This window comes from Staurois parvus, unplaced genomic scaffold (genome assembly GCF_062004578.1).
Source record: "Staurois parvus isolate SC_StPar_1 unplaced genomic scaffold, SC_StPar_1.0 ptg000853l, whole genome shotgun sequence".
Classification (NCBI taxonomy): Eukaryota; Metazoa; Chordata; class Amphibia; order Anura; family Ranidae; genus Staurois; species Staurois parvus.
Genome location: NW_028318649.1, coordinates 72,606 through 93,233, shown reverse-complemented (window position 1 = coordinate 93,233; position 20,628 = coordinate 72,606). Strand labels below are relative to the sequence as shown.

General features: G+C 44.5%; 1 protein-coding gene across 1 annotated transcript in view; it reads right to left on the bottom strand.

The window, feature by feature from the left end:
• GCN1 (GCN1 activator of EIF2AK4) overlaps positions 1-8,213 on the bottom strand; it is a 108,273-nt gene extending 100,060 nt beyond the window's left edge. Inside the window, exon 1 of the mRNA XM_089655594.1 lies at positions 8,164-8,213. Within this exon, the coding sequence (XP_089511720.1) occupies positions 8,164-8,181 (18 nt within the window). The 5' untranslated portion in view covers positions 8,182-8,213. The remainder of the gene's footprint in view (positions 1-8,163) is intronic.
• Between the last annotated feature and the right edge of the window lie 12,415 nt (positions 8,214-20,628).

Below are 20,628 nucleotides of genomic sequence, written 5' to 3'. Positions count from 1 at the left end.
TCCAAATTTCATCTAGGAGTTGGTGATTACTTATCACTCAGTTTATTACCTCTGCTCCTTATGGTTAAACTCAAGTTGAAGGCATCACTACATTTGCCTTTATCCGTGATAGGCAGAGTCAATCTCTTCAAAATGAAGATACTTCTGTTATTCTTATATTTTCTTAGGAACTCACCAGTGGACAGTCTTTTTAGTTCCTTTTTGTGGCCCTCTTTGCACCCTGGGATAGGTATACAGTCATGGCCGAAATTGTTGGCACCCTTGATATTTCTCCAGGAAATCATGTATTTCTCACGAAACGTATTGCATTAACACATGTTTTGCTATACACATGTTTATTCCCTTTGTGTGTATTGGGACAAAACAAAAAAAGGGAGGAAAGAAAGCAAATTCGACATAATGTCACACAAACCTCCAAAAATGGGCTGGACAAAAGTATTGGCACCCTTTCACAACTGCGGATAAATAAGAATGTTACAAGCATGTGATGCTCCTGTAAACTCACCTGGGGCAAGTAACAGGTGTGGGCAATATAGAAATCACACCTGAAAGCAGATAAAAAGGAGAGACGTTCACTTAACCTTTGCATTGTGTGTCTGTCTGTGCCACACTAAGCATGGACAACAGAAAGAGGAGACGAGAACTGTCTGAGGACCTGAGAACCAAAATTGTGGCAAAATATCAACAATCTCAAGGTTACAAGTCCATCTCCAGAGAACTAGATTTGCCTTTGTCCACAGTGCGCAACATTATCAAGAAGTTTGCAACCCATGGCACTGTAGCTAATCTCCCTGGTCGTGGACGGATGAGGAAAATTGATGAAAGATTGCAACGCAGAATAGTCCGGATGGTGGATAAGCAGCCCCAAACATGTTCCAAAGACATTCAAGCTGTCCTGCAGGCTCAGGGAGCATCAGTGTCAGCGCGAACTATCCGTCGACATTTAAATGAAATGAAACGCTATGGCAGGAGACCCAGGAGGACCCCACTGCTGACACAGAGACATAAAAAAGCAAGACTACAGTTTGCCAAAATGTACTTGAGTAAGCCAAAAGCCTTCTGGGAAAACGTCTTGTGGACAGATGAGACCAAGATAGAGCTTTTCGGTAAAGCACATCATTCTACTGTTTACCGAAAACGGAATGAGGCCTACAAAGAACAAAACACAGTACCTACGGTAAAATATGGTGGAGGTTCAATGATGTTTTGGGGTTGTTTTGCTGCCTCTGGCACTGGGTGCCTTGACTGTGTGCAAGGCATCATGAAATCTGAGGATTACCAAAGGATTTTGGGTCGCACTGTAGGGCCCAGTGTCAGAAAGCTGGGTTTGCGTCCAAGATCCTGGGTCTTCCAGCAGGACAATGACCCCAAACATACGTCAAAAAGCACTCAGAAATGGATGGCAAAGAAGCGCTGGAGAGTTCTGAAGTGGCCAGCAATGAGCCCAGATCTAAATCCCATTGAACACCTGTGGAGAGATCTTAAAATTGCTGTTGGGAAAAGGTGTCCTTCCAATAAGAGAGACCTGGAGCTGTTTGCAAAGGAAGAGTGGTCCAAAATTCCGGGTGAGAGGTGTCAGAAGCTTATTGATGGTTATAGGAAGCGACTGATTTCAGTTATGTTTTCCAAAGGGTGTGCAACCAAATATTAAGTTAAGGGTGCCAATACTTTTGTCCAGCCCATTTTTGGGGTTTTGTGTGACATTATGTCATATTTGCTTTTCTGCCTCTGTTTTATATTTGTTCCAATACATACAAAGGGAATAAACATGTGTATAGCAAAACATGTGTTAATGCAATACCTTTTTTGTGTGAAATACTTGATTTTCAGGAAAAATATCAAGGGTGCCAACAATTTCGGCCATGACTGTATGTACTTTACAAGAACCTTCAGGTCAACGTGGGTTGGCATTGCCTGATCTGTATAAATATTTTTTAGTGGGCCAAATGGTTTTTGCCAGATGCTGGTTACTTATAAATGATGAGGATGCAGCCAAAATTTTAGAAGCAGCTATCCTGGGGTATTATGAGAGTCTTTCCAACTTGGTACGCAAAGACCCCCCAGGTAGCGCTGCCCCTGACAGGTTCTATGCGGGTGACTCTCCAGGCTTGGGATAGTGCACAAGCAATCATGCAACCTGAGGGAATATGGAGCTCTCCCTCTTCCCCATTGTGGTTCAATCCCCCGACTTCCCCACTTCAGTAATATACCAGATCCAGTAATTTGGGCTAGAATTCAGATTAAATGTTTGGGGGACATAGTGAAAGGGAGGAAACTGTGCACTTTTGACCGCTATAATTCTAAATTTAACCTACCAAACTGGTGTTTGTTTAGGTACCTTCAACTGCAGCATGCTCATTTGGGTCAGTTAACCAGGTCATTCGATATTCAAGTTTGGAACTACTTTTGGTAGATCACTCCATGATCAAGCCAGTTTCTGAAGTATATAAAGGATGGTTTGTGACTTGACCTGAACCTATTCGGTAAATGCAAAGAGACCTGGATGGACCATAGTCCCAGTTATCAAGGTGATGATTAGGATAACATGTGGGAGGTGCCATTCAAAACTCTAGTTTCAGCTAGGGATCGTCTCCTCCTATTTAAATTTTGGCACAGAATTTATTATACTCCAGCTAGGTTGGCCAAACTTCATGGGACCTCCTCAGCGGAGTGTCGGAGGTGTATGGCATCATCTGCAGACTTTGATCACATTTTCTGGCACTGTTCAATAATTCTGAATTTTTAGTTGGCAGTCACCCATATTCTACAGGAGCTCCCGCTTCTACAGGTCCCATTGACAATATCAGTATGCCTCCTGGGGTTGGTTAAGGAAATAGCACCACTTAGAGCTCAGAGGATGTTCTTGCCTGTTACCTTATTCTATGCCCGTAAATCTATATTACTATATTGGAAGAAATCTGACCCCCCATCCTTATTTTGGAAAGTTATTATTAATAAATATGCAATCGTCCCCCCCCCTCTTCCTTTCCTGTATGCCCAGATAAGGGTTGGGACTGAATTTTGGTGGGGAACCAAACAGCTTTTTTTAATTCTGGCATGGGGTACCCCTCTAAATCCATGCCAGCTCTGAAGGACCTGGTATGGTTTGGGGGGGTTGATTTTAACTCCAGCACTAAGCTGAGGGAATACCGCTGACAGCTGATAAGTCATCGATTAAAAACACATGTTAAACGTACTGCAAAACACAATGGGAAACCACATCAACCGCAAAGATTAGAACCTAGCCTAATTCTTGGTTCTCTCTAAACTAATCAACTGTAGGGGATTTTAAATCAATCACTGCCTATGGAAAATATAAGGTACTGAAAATTGTCCTCATTTCATGTGTGCACGCAATTTTAAGGTCTGGTATGTTGGGTATCCATCTTCTCGGTGCAACCTCACCTTTAATATTTTACAAAAAACTGAGTTTGTGCTCACAAAAAATAACTTTAGTGTATTTTTTACTGAAATTGTGTTTCCTAAACCATTGCCCTAATGGAGCAGGTAAATCAAATATTGAACACATCACCATTTTTCTTATTAAATAGATTTCTAAAGGTGCTATTGACATGAAATGTTTACCACATGTTGGTAACAACCCAATCCATACATACAAAGAAGCCAAAACAAATAAGTTCAGAAATTACGTTATGTGTAATAAAATGGAATGACACAGGGACAAAAAGTATTGAACACACTAACTGAAATTCAATACTTCATACAAAATCCTTCCTTGGTAAGGACAGCTTAAAGATGCCTCCTGTATGGAGAAGCTAGTCGCATGCATTGCTCAGGTGTGATTTTGGCCCATTCTTCCACACAGTTTTCAAATCTTGAAGGTTTCTTTGGGGCCCTCTTCTACGTACCCTGATCTTTAGTTTTCTCCATCGATTTTCTATGGATTCAAGTCAGGTGATTGGCTGGGCCAATCTAGAAGCTTTATTTTCTTTTTTGAAACCAATTGAGAGTTTCCTTGGCTTTGTGTTTGGGATCATTGGCTTGCTGAAATGTGCACCCTCGTTTCATCTCCATTATCTTGGCATCAGATTTTTTTTTTTTTTAATTGTCTTTATTGAAATTTTTGCAAAAAGGAAACAGTACAAAACAGAGCCTCTGGGCATTCCCCAACTCAGGTAGAAAAACAAACAATACAACAAAAAAAACAAAAACATAACAGCTCACTCTCACCAGCTAACAACCTAAGATTAGATAACTTGTAAGGAACTAGGAGTCTTGGCGTACATAGGATAAAAGAAGGGGAATAGATAGGGGGAACTGAGGGAGCTTGGACCTTCTTCCATAGTAACACAACGGCCTATCTGGCATAGAAGAATAATAGACGAAGAAGAGTCCTAACTGCTCTAGCATGTGCCCCAGTGGATTGGCTAGGCCCAACAGACACATCCACCGTCTGGGGAATAGAAATGGTAGCCAGAGAGAGAATGAACTCTGATGTCCCTCCAGAAGGTGGAGATATGAGAACAGTGCAAAAAAATTTGATAAAAATCTGCTGTGGCTGCACATCACCAGCAGTCAGATGTTGTCCCAAATAAAATTCTATGAAGCCTAGCCAGTGTTAAATATGACATATGCAAGATTTTAAACTTTATTAATTTGTTTTCTGGTAGCCACTAGTTGTGTGAAAGGGTAATCCTAGACATCCTTCCAACACTCCCCATGAAACTCGCCAATTTCTGTCTGCCACTTCATCTGCAGGGAGTGTAGACTTACATGAATAGTAGGTAGCATTGCCTTGTAGATAGATGACAATGGCTTCTTAAGGGATGGATTCCAAAGGAGGGACTCCAGATCATCCGTCAACAGATATATTGGTTCTGGTCCAAAATTGTGAGCGGAAGGCATGGCAGAGTTGGAGAAACCAGCAGGAGAACTGGGAGAATCACTTTTGATTTGATTTTCTCTCACATATGTTCTCTAAATATTTAATATCTTTTGAGGCCCACACCTTAGGATCTGGGTAGGTCTCAAATTCAGGCAAGTTAGGGTTGTACCACAAGGGCGTATGTGGGGACCAGAAGGCAGAGGCCGAAGTGGCCCAGGGCAGGACCGTAAACCAGGCCCTGACAATTGCTTGCATTGAGGGGAGAAGAGGTGTAAATACAGCTTGCACTCCCCGATATGGCATCAGATTTTTATCGAGAATGTCTCGATACATTTTTCCATTCATCCTTCCTTCAATCAGGGATGTTCAATTTATATCGTCGCTTAACCATCTGCGGCCCATGTCAGCGGGTGCCAGCAGGTATCGGGAAGGGAGGATAGCGGACATGTCCACTCCCCTCCCCTTCCTGTCCTGACCCAGAAGTGATGTTATATCACTTCCGGGGCCCCGTTGACAGATTTCCCGCCCATCAGGACCAGGAAAGAATGTAATGCACTGCAATGTGAACTGCATTACATCCAGTGGAGTACAGGGGAGACACGCAGGGTCTTTTAGATCCTGCATGTCTAAATGAAGAGAACCTGTTACCCAAAAAAATTATAGGGTACTAAATTTTGTTGCCATTTCACAAGCACACGCAAATTTAAGGTTTGACATGTTGGATATCGATTTACTGTGTAACCTCATCTTTTATATTTTACCAAAAATTAGGTAATTTATTGCTTTTTTGTGCTCTAAAATAACCTTAAGTAGTTTTTACTGCAATTTTGCATTTCATAGACCTTTGTGGTAATATTGTGTGCAAAAATGGCCCTGGCAGCAAAGGGGATAAAGGATAAGCCCAACACTCCCCTTTTCTGACAAGCACCCAATCGATGCTTGTACAAGCACTGCAAGGTCACTCTCCTCCTTGCTAGTCCCCAGGTGCAGTGCTGGAGGCAGGCAGGGAGATGAGAAGATAAACAGCGCAATGTTAAAAACATGAAAAGTTTAGGTCGCCATTAATCAGCTTTCATTTTTAAAAGCCCCTCAGATTTAAAAACGGTTTTGTCTAAAATTTTTTTTTTTTTATCTGGACAAGTAGATTGGAACACTGATTTAGTCCCCGGACAAGTATTTTTTTCAAAAATGTCCACACCCCTGTTCAATTATATGAAGTTTGCCAGTACCATATCCTGAGAAACATGCCACACCATGATGTTCCCACCTCCAAACTTTACTGTAGGTATGGTGTTTTTGGGGTGATGTGCAGTGCCATTTGACCTTCAAACATGGTGTGTGTTATGGCTTCCAAAGAGTTCAATTTTGGCCTCATCTGACCAGACTATATTCTCCCAGTATTTCACAGGTTTGTCTAAATGTTGTGCAGCAAACTTTAAACGAGCTTCAACATGTTTTTTCTTCAGCAAGAGTCTTGCATGGTGAGCATGCATACAGGCCATGGCGGTTGAGCACATTACTTATCTTTGAAACAATTGTACTTGATAATCCCAGGTCTTTCTGAACCTCTACACAAGTGGTCCTTGGCTCGTCCAAGCCTTCTGATAATTCTTTTCACTCCTCTGTCAGAAATCTTGCGAGGAGCACCTGGTCATGGCCAGGTGAAATTTATAGCAAAGTTATGTTCTTTCCACTTCCAGATTATGGCCCCAGCAGTGCCCACTGGAACATTCAGAAATATTTCTGTAACCAATGCCATCAGTATGTTTTGCAACAATAAGGTTGCGGAGGTCTTGAGAGCTCTTTCTGTTTAACCATCATGAGATGTTTCTTGTGTGAAACCTTGGTAATGGGACACCTTCTTATAGGCCATCAGTTGAGACTGAACCAGCTGATAAAAATTTGCACTGACAAGGGGCAGGGGCTAATTACTGACACATTTCAGCTGGTTTCTTGGCTTTTCATACCTTTTTGCACCTCCCTTTCATGCGTGCGATACTTTTTCCCTGTCATTCCATTTTATTACACATAACTTAATTTCTGAACTTGTTTGGTTTCTTTGTATGTATAGATTGCATGTGTTATCGACATGTGGTGATAATTTCAGGTCAATAGCACCTTGAAATATATTTACTTAGAAAAATGGTGACGTGTTCAATACTTCTTTTACCCGATGTATGTGACAAAAACTTGGAACAATGTGCTTTTTTTTTTTTTTCGGCATGCTTCCACTGAAGTCATTGGGGCCTCCTCATTCTGCTTCAAAAGTAACTTACGTACCATTACAGGTGCCTGAATACTCATATGTGAACAAAGACGACATGAAAGCATGGGATTTGGTTTAATCAAAGAACAAAACTGAACTCCACAGAAACCCTATCTGTAAGTTAATGTGTATAGATGGTTGTAATCAGTCCTCGCACCCCTGACAGGTTTCATCCCTCCTAAGGCTTATTCATAGAGATCAAGTCGTAGGTACCTCTATGATTAAAGCTGAACTAAAGGGAGAATATTGCCCTCCCAAAAAGGACCGGGGCGCCAGCCCAGGACAGACCCGACCACGGGGGGCGCTAGCCCCGGACACGCCCCGACCACAGGGGGCACCAGCCCCGGACACGCCCCGACCACAGGGGGCACCTCGCCGACCACGGGGCGCCCCGGACAGCCTCGGACCCCCGGGGCGACTCGCCAGCCCAGGACAGCCTCAGACCACCGGGGTGCCTCAGACCGCCGGGTCGCCTCGCCAGCCCCGGACCGCCGGGTAGCCTTGCCAGCCTGGGACAGCCTCAGACCACCAGGGCGACTCGCCAGCCCCGGACAGACTCAGACCACCCGGGGCGCCTCGCCGGCCCCGGACCGCCAGGTCACCTCGCCAGCCCAGGACCGCCGGGGCGCCTCGCCAGCCCCGGACAGACTTAGACCCCTGTAGCGCCTCGTCAGCCCCAGGCCAGATGACCTCACAAGTAAACTCTTGTATCTAACAATTGCTATAGGCTGCAGTTCTCTCCTTTCACTACAAATGTCTGGCTGACCTAAGGCGTGCACACACAATGGAATCAGACGCACACCATGTCGGAGGGACGCTGTATACAATACGTGTCCGGTCTGCCGACAACGGCCTCCCATATCTGTCAGAGAGTCTCAGCTCCGCCTGACACCGTATGGAGAATGGGAATCATCACTGCAGAGAGGCGTTATCACACAGCTGCTGCGCCTCATTTCCGTCGCCGCACATTACACCCCGCCAACATCACCACAACACACGGGCTAGAGGTATATATACACACATCAATCACCTCAATCACTGCCACACTAACCTGCGTGTCCGCCGCCATCTTACCGGCTCTGACCCAGGAAAAACTAACGATGTACTTCCGCCAAATACTTCCACATGGCTTTCACCAGGAGTACGTCACTTCCGCCAGTCGCCCAGTTTGCATTGGAGTTGTAGGCTTGTGTCTGTGCAGTGCTTTTAAAGCTAAAGTATGGCCAAAAAAATGGTTTTGGCAGTTTCCTAAACAAAAACAAGTTGGCTCTAACGATGTACACCCTATCTGCAGTGTTTGTTACATAGCTTACTTTTAGGGCTCTCTCAGACAGGCATTAAAAATAAGCAGCTGAGCTGCAGATTTACCGCCCACCCAGACTGTAAGGATGTAACTGGACACGTGCTGTGGCTGTAATGTTTAGGTTTGCATCCCTGTCATTTTTAACTAGGTGTAGAGTGGTACCACATGTCACAGCCACCCATTGAGTTTAAACACTTGCCTACTGGACACTTTCACCACATTCCTGGCCAGACCAATTTTCAGCGCTGTCACACTTTGACTGTTGTGCAGTCATGCAACACTACCCAAATCACATTTTTATAATTTATTTTAGACAACGCTCTCTTTTGGCGGTATTTAATCACTGCTGGGTTTTTAATTTTTTGCTAAAAAAAAAAAAAGACAAAATCTTGACGAAAAATAGTTTTTCATAGTTTCTGTTATAAAATTTGCAAACAGGTCATTTTTCTCCTTCACTGATGAGGCTGCAGTGAAGGGTGCTGATAGGCGGCACCGAAGGTCACTGACCGCCAGTGATGGGCACTGCTGGGGCTGCTCTGATTATCAGTGTAAATGTCTCCTTCCACAGTTACCGGCTCTCCTTGTGCTGACAGCATGAGGAGAGTGCTGCTGATAACCGCCAACTATATTAACAGCTGTGATTGGACACGTTGATCATGTGGTAAAGGGCCACTGTGATTGGCCCTTTACCGTGATCAGCGATCATCTGTGTCTGATGGACAAAGCGATCACAGAGCGGACATGCAGGGGGCGTGGTTCTGGGAGGACGTCATAAGACACCCTCCCAGAACTGGACAACCGCACTGTAGCCATCATTCGGCTATAGCGTGTTCAGCAAGTGGCTAAAAAATTTACTATGAAGAAAAAGAAGTAAAAAAATAAATAGATTTTGCAGGAGAAGAAGAAATAGAATATCAAGAAGAATAATAGAAGAAAAGAGAAGATGAAATAGATTTTGCAGAAGACGGAGAAGAAAAAGAGTTGCAACATTGTATCTATTTGTATGCATTTCGGATACAGATGTTTCTATTCAAGTACAAATAGATACAATGTTGTTTCTCTTCATCTGCATAATCTATTTCTTCTGTCCAATATAATAGCGGGTCTCTATGCAGGGACACCGCTATTATATTAATTGACGGCCGTAGACGGGACTAAAACCCGCCAACCTTTTTTTCTAATTAGTGGCAACGTCGGCCGTCTGAACGACCGATTTACAATTTAAAAAAAAAAAAAAACGGCCGATTTTCTCCACATCTATGGCCTGCATAAGGCTGGCCATACATTATACAATTTTCTTGAGAATTTTGCTTTAGATTTACCAAAAACCATGTAACATGAGGTCAAACCTAAACAACACTTTCAATTGTATCCAATTAGGCAGGCCCTTGCACTACATAGTTGAAGGTAAATCTAAAGGAAATTGGGCAGAAATTGGACAGAAAATTGTAAGAAAATTGTAGTGTATGGCCAGCCTTAAGCTTTGACAAAAAAAAACAAAAAACTGGAAGCTGATTGGTTTCTGTGCAGAGCTGCACTAGATTTTGCACTTTCCAGTTTTAGTAAGGCTCCATGTACACGAGCCTACCCTGACCGCCGGCCACAGGAAAACGCAAGTCGCGGTAACGCAATTTTGCAGTGGTTTTGTGTTTTCCCGTGGCCGGTGGTCAAAACGTTCCTATCCTGAACGCGATTCTTCCACATTCAGGAGAGGGAGGTTTAACCTCACCTAAACGCGGCAGCTCCTAAACTCTGCTAAAAGCCTATGTGTTCATGGACACATAGGCTTTTATGGAGTTGAATTTAGGAGCTTTGGCAAAAAAATGCCAAAAGCTCCTAAACTCGAGTTTAGGAGCTGCTCGTGTACATGAAGCCTAAATCAACCATCTCTATGTCTCTACTGTCATAAATGCTTCTCCCTGCCTGTCACGTTTTTTTTTTCTCTTGAGTGTAGACTGAGCCACGCATGCACAGCTCAGTACAATTCTGTCCTGGGATTAAAGATTCTTCTGCATGCAAGCATGGAAGTTAGATCATCTTGCTCAATCAAGACCACAGAGGACTCTGAGCCTGGAAAAAGACCAGTTGAAGATAGTAGTACTGGCAATGCAGGGTAAATGTGCCATAATGTGCAAATATGCTGTGACATGACCAGGGGCGGACAGACCATTTGGAAACTTGGGCAGTGCCTGAGGGCCCAGGGTCAGTAGGGGGCCCCATGAGATGCCCCTGGTACCTTTTTCATAGGTTTGTTTGAGTTTGGGCAAGGACACAGGGGCCCCATGATCCCCTATTGCCCGGGGGCCCCATGAGTTGTCAGTCCGCCCCTGGACATGACATAGGAGCCAGTAGAAAGAACCACCAGGCACAGTTGGGGGAACAAGCAACAGGACAGATGAGTTCAAGTGGAAGAAAGGCTTACTCCAAGTCTTCTTCAAAATGTTCCCTCCCCCCTCTTCCTAATTAACCTGTATTAAAAAAGCTGTGTGTACTTCACCTAATTTTAATATAGTCTGGTCCAGTCATGTGATACCAAAGCTGCGGCCCTGTGTCAGTGAGTGGCTGCTGCAGGGGAGAGGAGAAAGAACCAACCACAGCTGGGCTATGGCAGCCTATGAACAATGGCTCCCGAAATTCACTGCCATTGTCGAACTCCCTCTTACACAGGATAACGTGACCAGACCAGTGAAGACTGAAAATAGGCAGGGCTTTTTTTCAACAGGAACGTGGGGGAATGTAGTTCTGGCATCTGAAGCACTGAATGTATGTAATGGCAAGGGGAACTGGGGTGTGCTGGAGGCTCTGTTGTCACCAAGGAAGTCTCTTGTCGCTGGAGGGTTCACTTGTTGCTGGGAGGGTATCTATTGTTGCTGCCTCCTAAAGTGTCTATTGCTGCTGGCTGCCAGGAGATCTATTGTTGCTGGGGGGGGGGTGGAGTCTATTGCTGCTTGATGGGCATCTTTTACTGCTGGCCGGGATTGTTTCTCGAGAGGGACCTATTTTTGCTATTTTGTTGCAGGAAGGTCTGTTGTTGCTGAAGGGGGGAGGGGTGGTTTATGGTTGCTAGGGGAATATTTTGTTGCAGTAGGGTCTATTGTTGCTGGAGGAGGGAATTTATTGTTGTTGAGAGTGTAGCAATTGTACGTACAGAAATGGACGTGGTCATCCATCTTGCTACAGATCCTCCATCTTGTATCATTCTCTCTCCCTCCAATCCCCCTCCCTCAGGAATGTGGTCTGTATGTATGCTGAGCTCACAGGCATCAGGCACAGCCGGATAGCTTCATGGTTATAAACCCCAATTAGCCTGGGTCCAGTATGTATGTGATACTCTTGCTTGGAGAGGATCGTAAAGCTATAAACCAGTCCTTCACTGAACATGAAAGACATTCCAAGATAACAGTAAAACAGACATCCTATTTAAAACCCCTTTTCCATATAATTTCATATCTTAAGATAGGAAATAATTACAATGAAACAAAGCATATATTCGGATAGCTCAGTTTAATGCGAGTCGCTTGATATCTTACACCCCTAGTTAAAGTCTACAGGAGAGCAGAAAGCCATATAGTTCTAGCTGAAATAGTAAGATATGGCAGGTTTGATGTCTGGACGTTCAGGATATCATTCTGCATATTATTCTACTAGTGGCTAGGCTGCTACAAGTACCTAGGGAAGGTTATTGACCATGGTATAACTTGTGAGGGATTTGGTCATAGCCTGAGTTCCCCAGCTAAAACACCACTTCCCAAATGAGGCGATTGGTTCTCTGCTTTAAGGAGACACCCTGCTGAGTTCCTAGAAAAGAGGCTGTTATGCATGGAGCAGTAAGATGAAGAGAGCTCCATTTTAACACCAGGAACCAACTTTGGGAGAAAAGGCACCCTTTTGCTCAGGACCCTTGAAGCTGCTTAAACCAAGGCTGACGGCAAGTATTCTACCTCTCTAAATTTCTTTCTGTTATCTCCCTGTTGTGGTATTGATCTCTGTATTTATGTATATACTGTATACTGGCTACATCTTTTTCTGTAAATACTTTTATTGCACCATTTTGACCTTTTTAGTAATAAATCTTATTTTCTGAAAAGTGTTGAACTGTTTCTAAAGCTCTTTAATGCAAACTAAGAATCCCTGTCTCTGAATAGTGCTACTGTGTGTTTTAAACCTCTATATACATCTGCCTGCGGTGACAGTGTGTATATAGATGATTATTCAAACATCATAGTGTTATTGCTAATATTGGCGAGTTTCCTCTTTCTCTGTACAAAAAGGCGGTGGTGGCAGTGTGAAGGATTAATTGCGTAATTAACCTGACCCAGTAACAATTGCTCTCAGGCTGCAGGTACATAGATTGTGGTCCATTAGCTGGAAAATCTTTGTGCAGGGTGCAGCTGAGCATGGCATTGTTACGCACGTGACAGCGAGGTTTTAGATTGGCTAGTCCTTCGGTCACAAGTTGGTGAGAAGGGCTGGGGATCTGACGCCGCGATCGTCACAGAGAGGGTCTTTTTTTTTCTGGCTGAAGGGGATCTATTTCACTGCTTTTGTTTGTTATGTGCCAAGAATGGAACCAGGCGTTCTATTTACACACTCACAAGTGTGTTGAATCTTGAAGATGTTTAAGGCAGTAGAACTCCTGCAGACAATGAGTATGAGCGATGGGGTTCCAGTAGGGGTAAGTACTAAAGAGACATTGTCACATTCCAGGTTTTGGAACAATGTTACATGTTACATCCATATTTCAGTGGTGTATTTAGGTTTTGTGCTGCCCTAGGCAACACAAAATTCACCCCTCACCCTGGAGAGAGCCTGAGATTGACCAACAACACCCCTGCCCCCCCCCCCCCCCACTCAAGAGAACCTTCCACTACCATCGCCCCCATACACTGGCCACAAGAGAGAGAAAGACACTCACCTTTACACCTGGTTCACACTGATGCGGTACGGAATTTGCAGCGTTTTCTGTGCGAATTCCTCACAGCATCAGAATCGCACCCCATTCATGCAAACTGCCGCAGGTGTGTGTTTTAAGATAATAACCCCCCCGAAAGTGGTCCGCAAAATATGGTGCAATGTGCAGAATCGGATCGCATAGGTGTGAATACCCATGTGATCCGATTCTAGTGAGCACCCAAAAAAGGGTCCTGCACCTTTTTGGTGCGGGTGTGGTGCAATTAGAGCCATACAAAAGGTAGGCTCCAATTGCACCGCACACAAATCGCATGTGATTTGCACAGGAATGCGGTGCGGTTCCTGTGCGAATTATATACGATATGCTGCACCGCTTACATGTGCACCCAGGCTCACAGCTCTAGACATCCCCAGGAACGAGAGTCAAGCAGCCCACAGCCTCTCTCAGATCCCATCTGGTCCCCAAGCCACATGTGTCCCTTCTTCCAAGGGGGTGGTGCTGCCCCCCTGAAAAATGCTGCCCTAGGCAAATGCCTTGTTTGCCTTGTGGTAAATATGCCCCTGCCATATTTAGGATGTAACATGTCACATGCACCCAAGCTACATCCCCCTTCCCTGCTGCTACAGTGACTGTTGTTAGCCTCTGGATCCTGTGCCAAGCAGCTGCCCTGCTGCATAGTGAATACAGGGGTCGCTCACTTTGCACAGAAGCCATTCAGAGAACACTTTGCATTTTTTTAATGAGTGCAAAGTGCTCTTGGAATGAACAAGGTGGAATTGCAGGGTGGCGACATCACAATCTCAACCTTGTTCAAGCATAGAATGCTTTACATTGAGAAAATGCTAATAGTTCTCTGAATTGCTCCTTTGCTAAGCGAGTGACCTCCTGTGTTCAGTAAACAGCAGAGCAGCCAACTCAGTACAGGACCCAGATGCTTGCAGTGATCACTGTAGTAGCATAGAATCGGCCAGGTAAAGAACCTGTATACTTTGGTCCAAGCTGGACAAATGCAACTATTCAAAAATATCCATACTTGAAATTCAGCTTTAAAGCTGAACCACGGACAAAAAAAAAGCCCCACTGCAAGGGTAATTGCTCATTTGTCTGGGGGAGAAATTAAAGGAGATACACTTACCTGATCCTCCAATCCTCCCCACGAAAGACTGGTTCCTGCAGCTCCTGCACCCTCATAGCGGTTTTGAGTCCTGATGTTATCAATCCCAGAGCAGGCTCCATAGACCTCCTCTGGATGTGAGAACGCCAGGAACAGTCTACCGCTTGAACGTAGGGGAGCACTGTTTGCCAATGGAACCTGATGATCAGGTGAGTATACAGCTTTCTCCTTTTCCCTGGACAAAACAAGCACATAACCCTTGTGGTGTGGGTACCAGACCCAAAGGGCTTGGTATGGATGGGAGGGGAGACCCCACACCGTTTAAAAACAAAAAATTATTAATTGTCGGGCAATGCCGACAATTCTTTTGACTTTCAGCTGTCAGCAGGGAACAACTTTCACTACTAAAATACCACATGACTTAATATTCTAACTCTTGCCATAATTTAGTAGCTGAGCGGTATCTTACTGCATACTCAGAAGCGGTAAGATACTGCATAGTAAATTGTCCCTGTTCAAAGTCTTCGGCCCATCACTACTCTGGAACAAGACCTGCAAAATTGGAGAGGGGGCTGAAATAGAGCAGGAAAAAATGGGAGAGAGATGACTAAGAGGAGGGTCCCCCAATGCTCCTGCAGGGGGGAAAATGGAGTAACTTACTGTCTAATAACAAGGGGCCTGAAGGAAATTACATGCTGTGGACCTTCGCAGCATGCAACTAGGCTGGTTAAACTAAATCACAGGTGACGGTTTCCAGTGCGGAAACCTGACTAAGACAGATTCAAACGGATCTTCTTAGGAGATTATCTGAGCACCCCACAATGGGAATGCCAGGGAAAGGCACTAGACCTAACACGAGAGTCATCATTGTTTTAAGAAGTATGTATGGGTGATACGAAGGATTCTTATTCTTGTTTGGGTGTGTAATAGATCTGGTTCCAGTTAACCTTGAAGGTTAAGAGTTCCCTCTGCAGGGTTGCTGAGCAGCAGGGTCGCCAATAGGGAGGTAGGATCCCCCTTCTGTTCAACGAGGGGGCCTGGGAAGCTTTATGGTACAGGCGGTTTTAAATCAATGGTGGCGGCTCCTAGCATTTTCAATAAGTCAAACTTCCCTGGGTTCCATCATTTCAGTAGAGGGGCCTAGGCAGCAGGTGCTGAAAGAAGACTTTTTTCTGGGTGCAGGCTGTCCCTGGTTGAGTGATATGCTATTAAAGTGTTACTAAATCCACAACAGTAAAAACAGTCAAATCTGTATAAGCAGTAAAGCATGCTTGTTATACTGACTGTGGAAGCTAAGGGGTTAATCCTCGGCATTGTGTAAAAAGCCTGTTTAATCCTCTCTTCTTGGATCTTCCCCTTCTTCTACTGTCCCCCATCTACCTGCTGAAAGTACAATGCTCTAGGAGTCACTCTGCGCATGCTCCGTTTAGCATGTATTGCTAGAGAGTTTTTTTTTTCTTTGGGAGGGTACATGTGATCAGCACAGGGCCAATCAGCACTGTGCAGACGGGGTCAAGGGTTTTGCACAGTCAGAGCAGAATGAAAACTCCTCCTACAAGCTTTAACCAGTGCTCAGCTGGACAGTGATAGAAGTCACAAGACTGCTATATACTGCTGATGAGAAAAGATATTTATCAGTTTATATTTACTAAATTAATTGCATTTTTATGTTATATGTACTGTGGGAGACCAGATATAGTTAATGCAGGGTCTTGGGTTTAGTAACACTTTAAGTATTTAGACAGAGTAAAGCTGGCCATAAATTATACAATTTTCTGATTCAATTTCCTTTAGATTTACCTTCAACTATGTAGTACATGGGCCTGCCTGATTGCATACAATGTTTAGGTTTGACACCATATTATATGGTTTTGGTAAATAAAAAGAAAATGTGTGTAAGAAAATTGTATAATGTATGGCCAGCCTTAGTCCTTTGACTGTGGGATCAAGGTGGCTGCAGCACAGGGTTCCTGGCCGCTGCACAGCAGTTCTGGAAAACATAGCAGTAGTACTGTAAATTGCAAACAACCATACAGCATAAACCTGTACTGTGATCATGGTAATGATCATGAGAGTGAGATGCTTCCTTCTAGAGCTTTTCTAATAATTACTAGATTGTAAGATCGAAAGAGTAGGGCCCTCTAACCCCTCGTGTACTGTTGTTGTTGCTGTTCTGTTTCTTGTATTGTCCCCCCCTCTATTGTACAGCGCTGAGTAAACCCTTTGGCGCTATATAAACTCAATATAATAATAATAATAATTACTGGAGTGCATGCTGCAGCTCATTTTAAGGCATATTAGATGTTATTACAGGCCTCAAAATTTCCACATGGCTGCGAGTGCAAATAATGTGGGGGTGCGTGTGTCTGCATCGGAGGGGGAGGTGGGAGGGCACCGCAGACAGCACCAAGAAAGAATACAGGGGGGGGGGGGGGGGTCGGGCGGGAGCGGAGGAGGTTTGAGAGAGCAATGGAATCAGTGGTTACCTGGAAGAGCAGAGGAGAAAATGATGAGAGGATGTTGAGATGTTCCCTTGTTGCCACTTAGCTAATTTTTTTCCGCTTGGGAATGATAAGATTTCAGGGAAATGGATTATTGATAGAAACGCATGTTTAAAAGACATTGTCGACAAAGGGGTTTTATGTTCTTTAACTGAGTTGAAGGATAAGAAGGAAATATTTTCTACACTTGATGAGTGGAGGTATGGTCAGATAAGACATTTTGGACCGAGGAGGAATTGTATCCCTTAGAACAATTGTTGTGTACAAATAGAACGCAAAAGCACACCACTTCTAGGATTGATAGAACCCTCACTGAAATAGAGGGATCGGTACCCAAAAACGTCTTGGAAAAGTGGGAAATGGAGCTTGGATCAAAATTGAGTGAGCAACAAAAAAGTAAAATGTTTAGTTTAATTCATGGGGTGATGAATATGAATATAGTGGAAATAAATTATAAATGTCTGGTAAGATGGTATATTACACCTAATGTGATGCATACACTAAGGCCAGAGTTCTCATCCCAGTGCTGGAGGGGAAGCGGGAGTAAGGGTACGATAGCACATATCTGGTGGGGATGTCCCAAAATTCAGGAGTTTTGGAGTGCAATATCTACAAGAGATCCACAGAATTAGTGTACCGATGGACCCGTGGGTTTGCCTTTTTCATAAATCAGAGCTTTTGGTGAAGCAATATAGAAATATGATATTGTTCCACCTTTTAAATGCGGCCAAAAGCCTTATGCCTAAATATTGGCAAACAGCAGAATCCTCAAAAATAAAAGATTCAATGGGAAAAGTTGAGTATATATATAAGATGGAAGAATTGTGCCATATACCGTATTTTTCGCTCCATAAGACGCACTTTTTTCCCCCCAAAAAAGGGGGGAAAATGTCAGTGCGTCTTATGGAGCAAATGTAAAGCGGCTGGTCCGGTATTTCTGCCGCCGCTGTGTCAGAATATCGGGCCGGCTGCTCAGCTCTTCTCTCCTGCAGGACCTTACTTGTTCCTCGCTCCAGCGCTGCAGTCTTCCCACGGCGGCTTCTGTGACAGCCGGGTGCCCACTGCGCATGCGCGAGAAGCGCTGAGCTTTGTCAATGGTCCAGTGTCTTCTGGGACACATGACAGGTCCCAGAAGGCTCCGGGCCATTCACAAAGCGCAGCGCTTCTCGTGCATGCGCAGTGGGCACCCGGCTGTCACAGAAGCCGCCACGGGAGGAAGAAGGAACGACAACTCCGCGGAAGTGGGAGCGGGTACCTGTCAAATTCAGGTACCCGTTCCCCCTCCCTCCCCAAAGGTCTGCAGTCTCTGGTAATCTCTTTTACTGTCTGCAGTCTCTGGTCATCCCCTGCACTGTCTGCAGTCTCTGGTCATCTGTACTATGTCCACAGTCTCTGGTCATTCCCTGTACTGTGTCCGCAGTCTCTGGTCATTCCCTGTACTGTGTCCGCAGTCTCTGGTCAATCCCTGTACTATGTCCGCAGTCTCTGGTCATCTGTACTATGTCCACAGTCCCTGGTCATCTCCTGTACTGTGTCCGCAGTCTCTGGTCATCTCCTGTACTGTGTCCGCAGTCTCTGGTCATCTCCTGTACTGTGTCCGCAGTCTCTGGTCATCTCCTGTACTATGTCCGCAGTCTCTTGTCATTCCCTGTACTATGTCCGCAGTCTCTGGTCATCTCCTGTACTGTGTCCGCAGTCTCTGGTCATCTCCTGTACTGTGTCCGCAGTCTCTGGTCATCTCCTGTACTGTGTCCGCAGTCTCTGGTCATCTCCTGTACTGTGTCCGCAGTCTCTGGTCATTCCCTGTACTGTGTCCGCAGTCTCTGGTCATCTCCTGTACTATGTCTGCAGTCCATTGGTTCAGAATATTTTTTTTCTTGTTTTTCTCCTCTAAAACCTAGGCGCGTCTTATAGTCAGGTGTGTCTTATGGAGCGAAAAATACGGTAGATAAGGATAAAATGGGGAAATTTAAGAAGGTTTGGGAAGGATGGTGTATTTTCAGAAAATCAAGGAGATATTTAGAAGTGGTTGGAGGGCAGGGGAATAAAGTAAATAAGAAGCTGGAAAAACAGAATAGAAAGGGGGGAAAGAAAGGATGAAATGGTAAGATGGATGAAGATCAAGAAGTAAATTGAAAGATGAAGAGGACAAAGGGAAGGGGGTAGGTGGGGAAGGGGGAGGGGGGATAAATACTGGGGATGGGGGAGGTAAATTGGTATAGATTTTTGTAGGATATGATGTTGGCTTGAAATGGATTTTATATGGAAAAAAAATTAATAAATATATAATAATAAAATAAAAGCCTGTGTGTGCATGGACATGCAGGCTTTTACTGACTTGAATTTAGGTGGGTTGGCAAAAAAAAAAGCCAAAAGCTCCTAAACACATTTAGCAGCAGCAGTGTACATGAGGCCTAAAAGTCACATCCCCTGATCTGCATACTTGTATGGCGTTATTATTATTATACAGTATTTATATAGCACCAAAAGGTTTGCTCAGTGCTGTACATTATAGTGGGGGACAGTACATGAGACAATACAGTAACAATACAATACACAAGGGGTTCGAGGCCCTGCTCTTTCGAGCTTACTTGTATGGCGTTAGCTCCTCAAAGTATTGAAGCCATAGGTCAGTATCACTGCCGGACAACTAGCATTTTCAAAAAGAGGTCAGTTAATGCACCCTACATATTTGCTTCACCACAAGAAGGGATTTCCCTAGATATTGGAAGTATTTACAAATTTGTTCACACTGAGATTTTTACCTCCACAGTACAATACACTGAAATGGAGCTCTCTCAATATCTGACACATACCCCTGCCATCCTTAACCACCCAACCAAAGGGAAGATTTGGATATCCTGGTTACACCTACTGAAGTTATGCATGCTGTTGCCCAATATTCAGCCAAGAAAATATCTGGTTTGTTTGTACTCAGGGATGTGCAATTTATATCGTCCGATGCCCGAGACATGTAGTTTCGGGCACCAGGCAGGTAGTTTTTTTTTTTTTTGTAACATTTAGCCCTGCTGTGGGGCAAGCAGCAGTGCTTGTCAGGTGGAAGCATTCGGATGGCTGACCTGCTGCCCGATTGCTTCCACACACTACACTAGTGCCATCCCCTGGCCACCCCCTCATGCACCACTCCCCTGCTATGTACCCTAGGCTCCGCTTGCCCATTTGCGGGCCTGGGACCGATGTGGCAGAGTGTCGGCTGGTAGAGGGGAAGAAGGAGAGCGGACACAAGTCCACTCTCCTCCCCTCCTTGTCCTGATCTGGAAGTGACATATATGATATCACTTCCAGGTCCCCTGGACTGATTTCCTGGCCATCAAAGCCATGAAAGAATGTATGTAAACAACAAATGTAAAAATGCACACAGCGGGGCGCCTATGCATGAAAACATCAATTGCAATATACATGTTATGTATCACCGCGCACACTGGAATGAAAGAAATAATTCTAGCACTAGACCTCCTCCGTATCAATAAATGGATGGCCTATAGGGGGGTTTTAATGTGTGGTCTATAAAAAATATACGGTAGGGTACCTCTGTGGCTCTGAGGAAGAGGCAAGTCCTCGAAACGCGTCAGCCTATTGGATGTCTACACTCCCTATTGCGGACTGTTACTCAGCTGTTCTTTATGATGTGCCTTGACTCTATTGTCGTTTGTGAGTACAACACC